General features: G+C 35.2%; 2 protein-coding genes across 3 annotated transcripts in view; one reads left to right on the top strand and one right to left on the bottom strand.

Annotated features, from left to right (window-relative positions):
* The window catches only part of niban2a (niban apoptosis regulator 2a), a 34766-nt gene extending 34286 nt beyond the window's left edge, over window positions 1-480 (bottom strand). Inside the window, exon 1 of the mRNA XM_084136868.1 lies at window positions 240-480. Within this exon, the coding sequence (XP_083992994.1) occupies window positions 240-294 (55 nt within the window). The 5' untranslated portion in view covers window positions 295-480. The remainder of the gene's footprint in view (window positions 1-239) is intronic.
* A 2084-nt stretch (window positions 481-2564) lies between these two features.
* Window positions 2565-17718, top strand: part of stxbp1a (syntaxin binding protein 1a) — a 31420-nt gene continuing 16266 nt past the window's right edge. For both annotated transcript variants that reach the window (XM_084136722.1, XM_084136723.1), the window contains exons 1-3: window positions 2565-2707; window positions 14504-14553; window positions 16453-16534. In XM_084136722.1, the coding sequence (XP_083992848.1) occupies window positions 2671-2707; window positions 14504-14553; window positions 16453-16534 (169 nt within the window). In that variant the 5' untranslated portion in view covers window positions 2565-2670. The remainder of the gene's footprint in view (window positions 2708-14503; window positions 14554-16452; window positions 16535-17718) is intronic.

Genomic DNA, 17718 nt, shown 5'->3' with positions numbered 1-17718 from the left:
CGTGCAACATAAAACGAGTTATGCAGAAAGTTATGAACTGACAGTCTCAGTTAATGATGACAGGACTGTGATTTCTAAGTGAAAAACGCGTCTCGCGAACGAGTCCAGGTTTTCTTTGTTGTACTACACTGTTTAAATAAGCTCTCTTTCTCGTGTCCACGTTCACTATAAGCATTTAAGTTTTAAGTATTATTTTTGTACCGAGAATGTAACATAAAAGTAACACAAACGCGTTTTACCTGTAATCATCTCCCGCTTGCCTTCGTCCAGGTTGGAAGAAACCACATCACCCATGATGGCGATTTAAATGACAATCACAGATATTGAGGAAAGTTACTTTGTATCCGAAACTTAGGAAACACTACAGAAATGTGTCTTCCAAATTAACCATCCCTGGTCACTCAGAGCGTTGCGTTCATTTTGCGTTGACGTGACTGTGTGAGAAACAAGACTCATTTAAACTTGTTCAGTCAAATGAGTGCCATTCAGAGGGTGTGGTTTACACACACTGACACACCCAACTTCACAACAAACCGTGTTGTATTTTTAATCACGGCTGATTAGCCTATAGATCGAGCGTCTGATATGATCATGGAATCGCATACAGCTTTTGTTATATGATGGGATTTGCTTGATTTATTTATTTATTTATTAAATAAGAGTAGAAACCTGTCTTGGTTTTGAAATTACTACAGAATATGTTTTAATATAGCTCGCCAATAATTATTTTTTTTCCACAATTATTTTCCACATTGAATTCCACAATTACATCTTTAAAACTTAATTCCCAAACTGATATTGTCTCCAGGAAATGCAAACTACTTTTCAGGAATTTGAATGGAGCCATTGCGGCTTGCTCTGCTTTCTCTTGAAGTTAATATTCAAATTGTAATATTATATATATATATATATATATATATATATATATATAGCCTATATATATATATATATATATATATATATAGCCTATATATATATATATATATATATATAATTAAAATAAAATAACATAACATATTGCTTTATAGTTTGGCACAGAAGTTTGATAATATAATTTCCTGAAAACCAGTTTAAATATTTTTATTAACATTTTTTTGGCATAAAATATTTTTTTAATAGTTTTTCATGGTCGTTTAAAATAAGTTAAAAATATTATTATTAAAATGTACTTTCATATAACAATAGGATTTAATATGATTAAATTATGATTATATGATGAAAATGTTTAGATATATTGATATAATAATAGCCTATAATTTTAATATACTTATATTTTATAAAAACTAAATAATATTGATAAAATAATATAATTTATAAAATAAACAATTTAATTGTAATATAATATTATTTTAGCGTGACAAAAAATACTGTTAAAATAATTATATTTTACAATAATTATTTTAATTAGAAACTAGTCATAAATATAAAATAAACAAAAAGATCTCAAAACCACTGTCTTTTTTATATCATCGAAAGTTAAATGGCGTTACGATAAAGGGTTCATGTTTAGTAGAGTTTTGACGCCCTCATGCGGTTCAAATTTGATGATGATCACGGATAACTACTGTGGGCTACACGACAACAGTAAAATGTGTAATATTGTTACAGTTTGTCTTTTTTATTAAATCATTTTTATTTGCATTGGTCATTAATAATAGCCTATCTTTAATTAATAACTTCACAATGTGTACACTAGCCTACCAGTCAAAAGTTTTGGATCGGTAAGATTTTTAATGTCTTTTAAAATAAGTCTCTTCAGAAATCACTCTAAAATGCGGCTTTGATGCTTTAAAACATTAATTATTATTAGGCTATCAATGTTGAAAACAGTTGTGTAATTTTTTTTCAGGATTCTTTGATGAAAGTTTGATTAAAGTTCAAAAGAACGGCATTTATTTGAAATAGAACCTTTTAATGTTACAAAAGCTTTCTATTTCAGATAAATGCTGTTCTTTTGAACTTTAATCAAAGAATCCTGAAGTAAAAATGTAAATAACTGTTTTCAACATTGTTAATATTCATAAATGTTTCTTGAGCATCAAATCATCATATTTGATTTCTAAATAATCATGTGACACTGAAGACTGGAGTAATTTTGCTGAAAATTCAGCTTTAATCACAGGAATAAATTACAATTTGCTTTATATTCACATATACATCTGTTTTATATTCTAATAATATTTCACAATATTACTGTTTTTTTTTTTTTATCAAATAAATGCAGCCTTGGTGAGCAGAAGAAAAAACTTACCGATCCAAAACTTTTAACTGGTAGTGTATGTTTTTAATTGAATGAAGTAAACTAAAACGGCTTTGTTTGCTAATGATATTAAAAGTCAATGTAAAATATTAAACCTTTAGTGGCAGCCAATGAACGCCATAGAAACAGGTGCAATGATATTTTAAAATCTCCATTGATCATGGCATGGAGGGGGGAAAAAGAAAATCAGTATGAAATCAAGTAAGCATTCACTTTTGATTCTGTGTTTGCGCCCTCAGCGTTTGGCGATCTGTATCATGAGCTCATGTGGAGGAGAGAGGGGCGCATGCGCAGTGACGGATCTCCGCAGTCAGTTGCCATGAGGAGTGCGCAGCATCGCTCAACCAGAGACAGCAAGAGGAGGAGAGGGAGGAGAACACACTGCACACGGGCGAACACTCACGAGCATCATGGCACCAATTGGATTAAAGGCGGTCGTTGGCGAAAGTAAGACCATAATGTTAATTCTCCTCGGCTACTGAGGTTTAATGTTTAACCATGTGAACGTGCTAATTTATGGTACCTTCCCGTTGCATGTCATTAGTGTTCCTCAGCGTTCTGTTCCCCTGGATGCGGCTGGTTGTTTCCCTGCCATTGTGCTGAACGGGGAGGACATTACTCTCGGGATGTTGCGGATACGCATTGTGCATCAGTGGAGCATGACATGAATAGGTTTTATTCCCATTGCATGTTGTTTAAATTATAAATATGTGGCACGAGAACCAGACTAACAGGAAAAAAAGCTTGATAAAGATGGTCCAGAACAGGAACGCCCTTGTTCTGCACGGACGTTTGAGGAATTACGCAGGGAATTGTGTCAGAGATGATATTTTATTATACTCCTATTATTATCTTTATAACTAATGAGAATACAATTGAAACGATGTTTGCATAACTCTACCTGCCACATCCGAAAATTAGCTTAATAAATGCGTTTTGGCACAGCCTCACCCCTGTGATTGATCACCAGTGCATTATATTCCATTGCGTAAAGCTCCAGCTGGTGAACTGCTCTGCCCAGGAAGTGCCCGTGCTTTTAACATGAATGCAGCTGGCTCGCATCTCCAGCTGGGTGATCGTTAAATGGCGGAGTTGTTCGTGTTCGGTTGAGTAGTGGAAAATGAGAGCACCGAATGCGCATCCCTCAGATGTGGAGCTGTATCTGTCATGTGTAGCGCAAGGGAATGGCGTTTAGTGCAGACAGATTGATGGCGGTTGTTGGTGCTTTCGTTTTTTAGAGATTTTGCTTATGCAGCAGGATAAGAAGACAATCGTTTTGAAATGACCTGTTTGAAAGGTTGATGAAATCAATTATTACGACTCTCACTCTCTTATCTCAGGGCTTGCATGCTTATAATTTGGAATCGCAATTTGAGCTTTGCCATGATCAAACGCATCAGTTAGTGTATTAAAAATAATATAAACACATTAAAATGCAAGCTATAAAAAATTGTGTGGTTTATATATATATTTATATATATATAAATATGTATAGGCCTATATATATATATATATATATATATATATATATATATATAGATAGATAGATATATATATATATATATATATGCCAAACTACTTTTCCCAGCATTTGTTTTTCTCCACAAAAGCCCCACAATTTTTTAAAACTTGCATTTTAATGTGTTTATATTATTTTTAATAAATGAACAGATGCGTTTGATCATGGAAAAGCTCAAATTTCGATATATATATCGTGTGAACCAGTGAAGCAAATAAAGTATTAATATATGAAAAACTTCAGTCCAACACATTTAAATCAGTTTTGTTGTAACTACATTTTGTAGTTACGTGATAAAAACTGATAAAACATGGATTTCAAAGAGAACCCCTTTAGGTCATCTAAAAAACCTTTTATGAAAATATGTTTAAAAAGGTTTTAAAAGGTTTTAAAATTATTATATTGTCTAAATTTGATTGAGGAACATATTAAAGCAACATTTTTAATATTTCCAAAAACATTTCCTATATATACAGTAATTATTTGTCATTGACCCATGTATTATCCCCTCATCATTCAACAGAATCATATTAAACATTTTGAGTTTGTTTCATTTGTAATAGATCAGTTAATGTTGTTTAAACACCTGCTAAAAAACTGAAAGCATGGAAAATATTACATAATAGTGAAAATGCTGTTGCATTGTCCAGTCCAAATGGAAGAGACACATATAATCAATATTGACTGAAACCTGATCATTAGTGCTCCGAACATCTGCGATGGATTCTGTCTTCCTCACACACAGGATGATGGATTGGTTTTCCTGTGGTCTCTGATGTGGCGTGGGTGTGTGTGTGTGTGTTGGTTTCACTGTCTTCTCGTGGGACATGAGATACACATCATCAGACGCAGGGTCAGATAGAGAGCAAAGAGATGAGAGGGGACTGGCCAAATGCACGTACATCCTTGCTTAGATTGTCATAGTTTTGTTTTTATTTTTAAAAGATGTAATATTCACAGGGAAATGTTGGATGCAATGTAAGGGGAGTAGATGGAAAGCATGTGTAAATGACTCATAGTATTTGTCTAAAGGGTCTTTCATAGGCATTAGTCTAGTTCTGAATGAACCAGTTCTTTTGTTAGCCTGCCTATTTGTTGATCCATTTTCATGAATTGAGCTTATACTATGCCCTACTTATACCAGATTCAGCCATACATTACATTCAGTATTCAGGGAAACATATTTCCTTTTATTTCTCCACAAAAAGTAAGATTTTGATTCTGCATACTGCAAACACATTAACCAATATAATCTTCTTTACCATGTTTGATAATTACATATATATAGTTATTATATAAAGAAATATATTGATATATATATAATTGTATATTTAACACACACACACACACACACACACATATCTGCCAAGCTTATTTTGCCAATACAATGAGTTATAAAGAACATCTGGAGGAATTCTCAGATATACATCCACAAACAAAACCTATATGAAGGGTATATGACACCCCCTTAGATGACAACGCTTCTCTGTTCTCTTAACTTGAAGCTGAATTAAAGGTGCAGTAAGTGATTTCTGATAAACGCTGTTGAAGGTGGATCGGACCGAGCAGCCAATCAGCAGTAGGGGGCATATACACTCATGATAGGGGAGGAGAGAGTGAGCAAGAGGGAGATTTAAAGAAAGACTAGAAAGAGAGATGGCTGAGAGACATTACAAAAGAGATAAGGCCAAAGGAATATCCAAGTGGTACTCACTGCAGAAATAAATGACCTTCAGCTCCTCCTCTCTGGACGTCTAATAGGGTGGAGGGATAGAGTAGTGGGTAGGGTTAGGGTGTGGTCGGATATTCTAGCTCCACCCATTAGGCCCAAATTACGTTCGCTAGACGTAAGCTCCTCCCATTTGCTCTGCGGACAGCAGCCTCTCAGAATATCACTGGAAATAGAAGGGTTATGATCAGGCATGCGCATTAGGACCCATGTTAATATTAGAAAAGCTATCCAGCGCTGAAAGAGGGGAATGCCTGAAAATGGAGGTTGCGTTGTTTCTGCTCCATATGTGAGTGAGATTGGTTTTGCTATGTCTCACAGAACCAAGATATGCTGTTGTTGTAATGTTAGCTATAGCAGCGGGAGCTGGTGTGCTGCTGGTGACAAACAATGAACTCTTGCTTTTATATACTTGTGTACTGTATGTTCATTAATTGTTCTTCCTTCTCATTCGTTTATCATCTTCGCTTTATTTTTCACAAAGCATTATATTGCTTCGCTTCAGCTATGATAAAGAGATATCCATTCTTGTAGGGGTGGAGCAATGTAGGGAGGAGAGTGTTTGTTTGGGTTCATTTCAAATATCAACAGTGTTTCTCAGAAATTCCTTACTGCACCTTTAAGACGAAAGTCCTTGATCATAGTCTACGTGTGTATGGCAAGCGAAGAGAGGACAGTCATTGTGCCTTGCAGCAAATTGCAAGCGTGTGATTCATGCTTGACTTGAACGGAGGACATTTATAACTCCCTTAACGCTCAAAGAGAGCCCTGTGCCTTTCAAGCATTTCTCATGTATTTTTCTCAACCATTTGTGACAATGGACAAGTTTTAATATATGAGAGTATGAATGAACGCTGCATGGAGAGCACTGATCCAGTATGTGGCTCTTTGTTTCAGAATTGCCTTCAGTAGCAATTGATCCAGGTTAGCTTTTGCTTTCTCCTCCAATTCAATACACAAACCTCCACCATATTTAAAGAACCCATAGAACAGACACACCATGATAAAAATAGCAGCCAGATAATGATGATTGATTCTAGTGTGAATGAAAAAAGAATGAGGGGTTAAATGAAGGGCAGAGTGGAAATTAAGAAGGCAGTAGCCATACAAACTAGATCTTACACATTCTGAGAATAGTGTGATCGGTACTAAAGCTTAAACCAGCCTAATGTTGGTTTTATAAGGGTTTTGAGCACTTTTCAGTTCAAGAAGACCACCAGCTAAGACTAGACAATCATCTTAGGTTGGTTTAAACTGTTTTCAGGGTGCTTATCTGTTCAAAACACATTGTCACAGTCCTAAGGGGGATTTTAGCATGTTGCTGAGGTGATTGCTATCAGAATGACAATACAATATTTGTTTTACCCATTTTATCATCTGACCAAAAATGGTCTTATCTGTTAGAAAAGTCTTCAAATCCATTTCCATTTAAGCAGTTGTAATACAGATGCTTGCATTATCAAGCACCACTAATGACAAACCAACCAGAGAGAAGTAGGACAAGAATAAATTATATGAAAAAAACAGGCTTCTGTAGTCTTCTAGATATTTTAGATGTTTGACCTCATATTTTGCAATCCCAAAGTCCATTTGGAAAGCCATGAAACGCATTGAAGATGTTGCTAAATAAATCACTGTGTATTAGTCTACTGTATTTCTCCAGGTCTGAAATGCACCACTAGCCTGTCATTATCCATGATTGCTCTCGCCCTGACATTTGGGTGTTGCATTAGCTTTGTGCAAGGATGCACTGACCAGTGTAACATTTTCCAATCTCTGCAGGCAAATGCAAAATGTACCAACAGTCGAAATGAATTATAGATTTCTATTAAGATCTGCCATGAGCTTGCAGTCATTCATACAGTTTTATAGTTTCTCCATGGGTTTTTACCAATGGCATGATCTGATTCGGGATGCTTTTATTAGACATTATATTCAAGGTAATATTAAAGACTTAAGATGTTTTGTTCAAGCTCTCTGCTGACTCTCCCGGAATACATTATCCAGAATCCCGTTTAGCCTGGGTTTATGGCTTTCCTGTGAAAATGAGCCAGAGTGGAGAGCTCTGGAGAAAAATATAAATCAGACCTGAGGATAAAAGATGTCGTCCCACTGAGACAGACACAGTGCTAAAATGAACTAGTACAGAATAGTACAAAACATAAATTCTTAATAATAGGTTCCAAATTTTTTTTTTTGTTATATATATATAGCTATGCCATAGAAGAACATATAACCTTTCAGTGAAGAGTTCTTAAAATAACCATTTTTCTTAGAATGAAGAACATTTTGCATAATGTAAAAATTAATTGAACGTTAAAGGTTTTTCATGGAACGATCAATTGCACTCTTATTTTTAAGAGTGTACAGTAAGATTACAAAACACACTGATATATATATATATATATATATATATATATATATATATATATATATATATATATATATATATATATATATATATATATATATATATATATATATATATATATATACGGTAAGGAATTAAATCTGAGATTTGAAATGAAAACATTCTTTTTATTTTTAAATTGAAACATTTTTAAATTTCCAAAAACACAGCACACAGAGTGGATTTTTGAGATCACACACATATTTCTGGACATTATATCCTGTTGTATCAAAATACTTGATACAACATATCAGTACCATTATCAATGCATGCATATTAGAGATTTTCGCATTTATTGGTATCGGTTGATATTGGATATGTGACTAACTCATTTCCCCTATTTTGACAGATAGATTACTTTTGCCATCATCTAAAAAGTGATTAATGACACCAATAAAGTGAACATTTATTAATATTCAATAATAACACCATATAAATAAACACCAAAATAAAAGAAACAAAAACAAAATGTTTAAATTTTTAAACAAAAAATAGTATAGACTGGAGTTTTAGTCTGTTTATTCTTTATCAGCCATAACATAAATGATATTTACGTATAACTAGTGGCTTTCTTCCTCAAGAAGCTCTTCTGCACATTCATTGAATGGGTAATGACTCAGCATGCTGAAATTCTATACCAGTAGGACAGCATCCGAGTCAATGTGTGTGTGTGTGTGTGTGCGTGTGTGTGGGTGGATGCTCTGTCCTTGGACTCTGTGACGTTGGTTGGGGGTTAGCAGAGCATCTTCTGTCTGTTATACAAGGACAATATTGGATAGTCACCTTCTCAGGGGCATTATACTGTATGACACTATGCGCATAGACTACTGCAGTGTGGACGAGATGCTCTGACAGCATCAATTGCCTTAAAAAGCTCTCTATAGAACTCCTCAAGAAGAAATTAATTATTCAGTTGCTGTTTGCACTCCAACTGAACAGATATTAATAGTAAACCATGGCTCAATAATAAGAAAAACAAAAACAAAACAAAAACAAGTTCACTGATGCAATCAAGCATCAATACAAAACATGAAACTTGAAAATAAAAGGTTTCTAGGTTTAGTTGTCATGCCAGAAAATCTAATCAGACCCACCAGGACAAGGAAAACCACAGACTGTCTCTTTAAGGTAAATGGCCGTAAAATTCCCGAGAGACTGAGCATAAAAGTGGGTCATGAAATGAGAGTACCCCGAGGGAGCCTGGGAATATGGAGGGTTAAATCTGCAGCCGTTATACAGTTGTTGTTTTTTTTTTTTTACTGACCAGCTGGGTGATATTGCCTTTTAACGATATTTAATATTTATCTCATTATGTTTTTGCTTTTTGATTGGTAACACTGTAAAAAAAGGTCTAATTTGTTAACAATAACTATGAGCAAGCAATGTATTTTTTATTAAGTAGATCTGTTAATGTTAGTTAATAAAAATACAATTGTTCATTGTTTGTTCATGTTAGTTTACAGAGCATTAACTGACTTTCACAGTTAAGTTTTTAAACAGTTTGTTTTTAAAAATGCAGAATTAATTTAAGATTTTTAAATGCTGTAGAATTATTATGTATCATTAGTTCATGCTAACTAACGTAGTTGTAGAGGAACCATCATTTTGAACATACAGCCAGTAAGATGCAAAGTAAAAATAAATGAAAAGGTATATTTTCTATATTGCATAGTTGTGCATAGTCAACTGTTTTATTTGTGATAACGCAATGAAACATGCCCAATTGTGCAGACATCATTTTTGACTAGGCTGTTGTACAAAGAAAGAGAGAACCAACAAAATAGTCAATCACACTAAACCAGACAGCGATTGCATCATATCCAAACATCCTTGCTTAAGCCATCTTAGATTACAGCTGTAGATATAGCTTAATTTAACCAAAAATCTACTTTTATCACAAACTACAGCTCGTGCTTAATTAAGACATCTACATTAAGGTTAAATATATGAAGAGCTGGTGTGAGATGAGACTCAAGTCGGTTTACTCAGGAGAGAGGTTCAGTGTTTAAGTGAAGGAGTGTGAGACAGAAACAGCGAGGCGTGAACCGAGAGAACATGTTTATCTGCAAAGCCTGCATGGTTCAGTTTTTAAAATCAGCATGAAACAGAAATTGTGATAGTCTTTTCTTCCCTATTGTGGTGTATATTCAAATGAAACGGCTTATTGAACAAGAACAAAAGTAGGGCGGGGCTTAATATTGTCCATTGGGAATTGATTGGATCGTTGTGGTTTGCTATTGGTCGATCTCATGTGAGTGACAGGTCGTCCCGCCCTTGTGCCAGTAAGCACATCATCAGAAAAGTCATTGCTAGAGGAGGGGAGGTTATTTTGATTAAAGATTATGAGTCCACATCATGAATTAAAAAAAATAACGATGTGTACGGATAAATTATTTAGAATAAATACTGCACTATTCCATAGAGTAGTCAATCTTGATTTCAAGTTGACTTTAATTCCGAGTGGAATCTGATCTGAAATGCTTATCATCAACACATACTGTACAGATGAATGACTCTGCTGTCGGCATATTCGCCAGACTTGCTTCTTGCACATTCACGGTTCTACTTTAGACCGCAGTAAATCACTTTGTCATGTGACCCAGAAGGGGAAACGGTCTCATGCAGCTGTCCTTTGCTTTCTTCTGTTTGACACCCGATCAAAGCATATAACTGCAGTATCCTTTTCTACTTTTAATTTAACGCACATAAATGGAATTACTGTTACTGTAAACAGAATTTTGTTTAATTGAATTATAATTATCTTGCATTAGTGTCACTTTCCAATCCAGTTGATCTGATAAAGCAGTCAAACTCAAACACATTATCCAGCACCTTACTGAGAAAATCAGTGCTAGAGCGATCTAGCCTGCTGTGACAAATATCTGATAGACTGCGGTACATTTTATTACCCAATATGAGGAGAAATAAAAAAACGGAGTTCATTAACTCAGACCCGGCCTGCAGTCTGTACAGTACAGCATGATTTAATACAGTATAGTTCTGCTGCACTGCAAAAATTCATATCTTGAAAAGGCTACAGATCAGCGATGAAGCAAAATCAATACATTGAAAAGTCTCTGTAAAGGATTGTATAAGGAGCTAGGATTTTTTTTCGGATGATGTTTTAAATGCATAATGATTAGGATTTTGAGCATATTCCAGAAGCCTTTGGATGAGGTTGTTTGACATTCATTTTGTCCTTCTCTGTATTTTTCCCCTTCACTCGCTCAGTAACCCCCATTTGTACAGTAAAATAGTTTTTACCTCAGTCCTGGAGGCTGAACATTGGCTGAAGTGAAGTGAGGCCAATGGGTTGTGCTGATGTCACATGACTGGATGAAGTGTCCTCTGGAGACAGCTGAGAACGACATGACCTAACGTATATCTCTCAAAGGGTCTGCGCTTGCTGTTATAGTGTATTATAGCTTCTATTTTTATATTTTCAATTTTCATTTTAGTTTTTGTAGTAATTTTGTCATGTGCCCTTGTCATTTTTTTATATTTCTATTTAGCTTTAATTTATTTGTATTAGTATTTCAACCTTAAATTCAATTTAAGTTTGAATTGTTAAATAGTTAAAAAATAGTCAACAAAAATAATTTTTAACAGTTTTAGTTAACAATAACAACACTGGTCACATGGAGTGAATATTTTTGAGTAGTAATATTGTGTGAAAACAATAATTATCAATTTAAATTCAATTATTTGCTATATTGTGTTTGAAATTAAACTGTAAATTCTCTTTGGATATTGGTTTTGGCAACAGCTATTGTTGACCTCTAGACGGTAGAATCATAGCTATTCTAGACAGGTTTTTCTTAGCACAAAGCATTTAGGTGAAAACTACAAAGAGAACAAGAAATGAGCATTGAATTGAGACATTAACAAAGCTCTTCTGCGGTTTTGAATTACATAAGCTACTCTGAGTTCTGCTGGCTACAAACAGAAACATCCTGCACTTGTTTTCAGGTTTAAAATCAGATTTACTTGTATGAGGCTTTCTAGTCTTGGCATGACCATTTATAAGGGAAGTCATAATTTGTTTTTTCATTATAATTACAAATAAATATTCTATCAACAGGTCAGAAATTTAACAAATATGTTTTCATTGGCACAATGAAAGTTTGATTAGCTTTGGTCATTCCCTCGTTCACATAAATGATTATTATTGTAATCTATGTTAAATCTGCTTGCTAATCTCTTCACATTTACTAAAACATGCCCTGTGTTTAAACACCCATAATCCAGACTGTTTTCATCCACAGAGGAGCTTAACTCTGTATCACGGCACTGGCACAAATGTGAAAACCACGAAATCACCCTGAGCGCCTTTATTCTGATACTACAACCAGATGGCTAGCAGTGCAATCATGCTAATATTGGCCCCAACACAAACATGGTTGCCTCCACCCAATCGCTGCATGATGGGATTACTTGCATCAGAGTGAATAAGAGAGATCAGCCACAGAGCAGAAACAGTTACACAGAAAGAGACTCTACATACTGTAGATTCCATTCTCAATGATTCGCTGTGTTCATTTAACATTGTCTGTAAGCAGCACAATCTTGGCATCTCAACAGAGGGAGATTCCGAAGATATACAGATTCAATTTGCTGCCATAGCAAACGCTGTCTCTGCCACATCTGATAGCGCCACAGCTTCAGTCTGCAACTAATACACTTTAGAGGGAATGGCATGGAAGCTTGTTTCCGCCACAGAATTACATTTTCTTTCTTTTTTACTTTTTCTCTCGCAATTCCGACATTTTTTTCAATTGAAAGCTGATGTCTCACAATTCTGACTACTTTTCTCAGAACTGCGTGATATGATTTCACAATTGCGTGTTATAAAGTGCAAGAAATAAACTCACAATTCTGAGAAAAAAATCTGAATTGCGAGGAATTGCCATTTTTTCTAGTCATTGTGATGTCACAATTGCTTTTTTCCCCTCCTAATTGCTATTTTATATCTCACAATTGACTTTATTTCTCATAATTGTGACTTTATCCTCCGGTTTCACAGACAAGGCTTTAGATTCAAGATTAAAATGCATGTTTGAGCCGTTTTAACTGAAAGCAACTTGCACTGATTTATCTTAAAATATGTCAGTGGCGTTGTTTTGTCTCAAGATGCACACCAGTAATTTTTTTTTCTAAGGCACATTTATAAAAGCTACTTAAATGTCCTAACTGAACTAAGGCCTAATCCTGGCTTAATCTAAGCCCTGTCTGTGAAACCGGGCCTATATCTCACAGTGTGACATTTATTATATCTCACAATTGCCATTTTCTCTCATAATCTCTGGACTTTATATCTGAGAACCTGACTTTTGTATCGCCCAATTTTGTCTTTTCTCTTGTAATTGCAACTTTATCTCAGAATCTAACCTTATTTCTGTAATTGGGTGGTCAATGTTTCATAAGAGCCATCTAGTCCTGCCGACCCAGAGTTACATTCCTGATCACAATGTTAATTTTACCCGCATGACCAGATGAGCTGGATTTCACGAATTCCTTTTCAGAAGTCAGAGTGTTTTTATTGAGAGACAGCGGGCATAGTCAGGCTCAGGTGTGACAGGGACAGAATGGGCACACACATACAGTACACGACAGTGCTAGTGGCTTTGCTTGGCTACGGAGCAGGTGATAAGAGGATAAATGGAGTGATAGAATGATATACCCTGTATACACATTGTGTCATCACCAATACGTTCGTTTTTTGATTGTGTAAGATATTTATTCTCCAACACGTCAACATTCAATAACCAACACGAACACACAAGCTGCTTCCTGTCAACTATAACAGTGTTTTTTGTACTGTATGAACCACAAACATACAGTATGCTGCCCTTAAGTGCCTCATGATTTAATGTCCTATGCTGTTCTAAACTGTCAAAGAACTATTAAATTAAATTAAGTAATAAGTGCATAATTTTGGGGTTAGTAAGATTTGTTTTGAAAGAAATTAATACTTTTATTCAGCAAGGATGCATTAAACTGATCAATAGTCACAGCAAAGACATTTATAATGTTAAAAAAGATTTATGTTTCAAATAAATGCTGTTATGTTCATCAAAAAAAATTAATCACGCAACACAAAAAATATTAAGCTGCACAACTTTTGTCAACAGCGAATCATCATATTAGAATGATTTCTGAAGTATCATGTGACACTGAAGACTGTAATGGCTGCCAAAAATTCAGCTTTGTCATCAGAGGAATACATTACAATTTAAAATATATTAAAATAGAAAACTGTTATTTTAAATTGTAATAACATTTCACTTTTTTTAACTGTATTTTTGATCAAATAAAGCAATTTTGTTAAACATAAGAGTCTTCTTTCAAAAACATTGAAAATTCTTACCAACCAGTAAGTACTGTAGATGCTACTTACACTAGTTTCTTTTGAGTAAAAACGTGTGAATAGTGATAGATACTATTCACATAAAATGAAAAATTGAAGTTATTGTTTAATTGCACATATTTGTACTCAGTGTAAATGAATAATGACAGATGTGATAATTACTAAAATTTGAGATGTGTATGAAATGCTAATATCTGAACTTTTCTCTTCTTCTGCAGAGATTATGAATGATGTCATCAAGAAGGTGAAGAAGAAGGGAGAATGGAAGGTAAGACAAACTCATTCACCCCATCACCATAGCAACCATGAAATCTGTGTGAATAATTTATCCATTTTTATTGTGTTACTCCTGTATCACACCGCATGCATTTAATGCATGCTTTTTACTCCCCGCATAAGCAGCGTGGTACTACATAGACGTTGTTGCAGGTGAAACGGGCCTTACTGTTTCTGAGACTCTCTCATCATTTCTCAAACCAACCTACAGTCGCTATGCACATTACAAAAGAGAGCATCATTAATACTGTTGGATATCATCAGGGCTGATGGCCTCATGGGCAAGTGCCGACATGTACAGTAGCGCCGTTGTGCTTCGGGCGACCCGAGTTCGAGTCCCGGCTCGTGGACCTTTCCCGATCCCATCCCTCCTCTCTCTCTCTCCCACCTCACTTCCTGTCTAGCTACTGTCCTATCCTAATAAAAGGCAAAAATGCCAAAAAAAGAAATCTTTAAAGGTCCCCTATTATGCAAAATTCACTTTTGCATGCTGTTTGGACATAAATGTGTGTTGGCAGTGTGTGTACACAACCAGCCAATAGTGATACAAATCCACTCACTCCTTTTTTATTAATCCCCATAAATCATCAGCAGTGTCTCCCAACGACCTGTTTTCAGAATGCTGTTTTAGTGGCGTCATTAAGCACAGGCCCCGCCCACGAGTGTTGACTGACACTACCGTTTCAACATAGACCCGCCCTGATCGAGTTCACAGCTGCTGCACTGACGAGAATGTCTCCCAAGAGTTGTAGGTGTTGTGTGGCTGGATGTATTAATCCACATAGCACTCTCTATTTACTCCCGAAATCTGAGGCAGCCGCTGAAGACGAGGTGGAATTATTTTGTTTTTAAAGAAAATGCTCCCTCAACTCTACCGAAATTCGTTTATGTACTTGCGCACTTCTTATAACTTACTGTGTTTACTCAGCTCTTACGGTGATTTTCTGAAGTAAAACTGACGCTTCATCTTTTGTGTGATGTACAATAAACTTTATTAAACTCATCAGTATATGTTTGATCATCATTCGGACCTGGTCCGAAACAGCAGACTTGTAGGCTATTAATAATGGATACATACAAGCAGATGACAAATACGTTATAACCGTAATTACACTACTAAACTATACCTGTTCCATCTCTATACAGCACTCTGACTCTGTAGGCATTATTGTCCGACTCGAAATGGACACCGTTACTGAGAGTTTCTGATATTATCATCATTCCGTGAGATGAAATTGTCCTGAGAGACTGAGCGCGAGCTCATGAAGCTCCGCCCCCTGTGCCGTCCAGCAGCAGCTTATTTGCATTTAAAGGGCACATACTAAAACAGCGCGTTTTTCTGAGCCCCAAAAAATGACAATTTAAACATGCTGTAAAAAATGATCTGTTGGGTATTTTGAGCTAAAACTTCACACATCAGACATCACTGGGGACATCAGAGACTTATTTTACATCTTGTGAAAAGGGGCATAATATGGGACCTTTAAATCAGGGTTCACCTATCTCGGTCCTGGAGGGCCGCTGTCCTGCAGAGTTTAGCTCCAACCAGCTCCAACACACCTGTTTGAAAGTTTATAGTATGCCTAGTGAGACCTTGATTAGCTGGTTCAGGTGTGTTTAATTGGGGTTGGAGCTAAACTCTGCAGGACAGCGGCCCTCCAGGACCGAGATTGGTGAACCCTGCTTTAAATAATGTTGGATATCAGGACCAGACCATTTTATAATTCTTAAAGTCATATATATTGAAGTTCATTGATATGGTTAAATTGAAGACGGCACAAGTCATGTTCAAAGCAAGAAGTAATCGACTTCTGGGAATTTATTTTTTTTTTTTTTTATTAAAGGCAGGGTGGGTATGAATGAAATTTCTGCTCTCTATTTTTGTCTATAGGCTTTGATAGTGGACCAGCTCAGCATGAGGATGCTGTCCTCTTGCTGCAAAATGACTGATATTATGACAGAGGGGATCACTAGTAAGTCACTTTTTTTAATTGTTTTCTTACAAATGAAGAAAAAAGTGTCGCTTTGTTGCTAACAACTAGCCTACACAAAAAAGATTCTGAAAAACTCGGTTTGGAACTGATCTCTTAACCTGAAACCTTTCATATAAACACTGGGAAATGATGGCCAGATGGAAATAAACCCAACCTTTCATATCAACAACCCAGCTAAGCACTCATATGTCACTGAATATGTCTTCAAAAGAACGGATCTGGAATGCATCACATTAAATTTAATAAAGGTTACAAGTTGTTGTGCTATATTATGAATAAGTCCTAGCTAAAGGGAGTTGTTAGGCATGGCACACAGTTGCAACCCCCTTCAGCTCTGAATATATTCATAATAGTTGTACAAACATCTGATTAACATTTTAAAAAAACAGAATTACATTCTAAATCATAAACCTTACTAACATCTGCTAAACAGTGTTCTAAAAGGAAGCACTTTAGCTAGGCATCGTATGTGACTCAACTTCTGAGCGAGACTCCATTTCAATAATTTGGCTAAAATGAGGTGTGGAAATGTATAGAAGCTTTCTTCCGCCACGGAATAAAATTTTAAAAAGGTAATTCCGACTTTTTATCGCACAATTCTGACTTGAGAAGATATAAACTTGCAATTGTGAGGAACAAAAGTCAGAATTGTGAGAAAAATAAATCTCACTTATCTTTTTTAATTGCGAGTTTGTATCTCAAAATTTTCAGAAAAAAGTCAGAATTGTGAGTAAAAAAAGTCACAATTATCTTTTTTAATTGTAAGTCTGTATCTCACAATTCTGACTTTTTTCCTAACAATTTCGAGTTTATATTTCACAATTCAGACTTTTTTTTATAAACTGTTGTGTTATATTTTAGTTTGATAATGTTTTTTATTTAATATTTTGTATTATTAGGGGGGTTCGTGGTACTAAATTATATTTATGGAATGTTATTATCCATTTATTACCTGTTAATTACTTTTTGAGCATAAAAATGCAATTTCCAACTTAAACAGTCGGAAATGCTTTAGAGCACAGTCACTTTCACTTAGTATATATATGCCTGTGTTTTAGTTCTCATTTATGTCGGTTCTCGTTAATGCTTATGTTCAGTTTGGTGTAGTTCTCTTTCGGTTAATAAAGTCTGTTCACTTTTATCTTCGTCTTTGCGTCATACCT

The sequence above is a fragment of the Abramis brama genome (assembly GCF_963993115.1).
Source record: "Abramis brama genome assembly, chromosome: 15".
Classification (NCBI taxonomy): Eukaryota; Metazoa; Chordata; class Actinopteri; order Cypriniformes; family Leuciscidae; genus Abramis; species Abramis brama.
The sequence above is the reverse complement of the archived record's forward strand: the minus strand, read 5'-3'. Positions and strand labels throughout refer to the sequence as shown.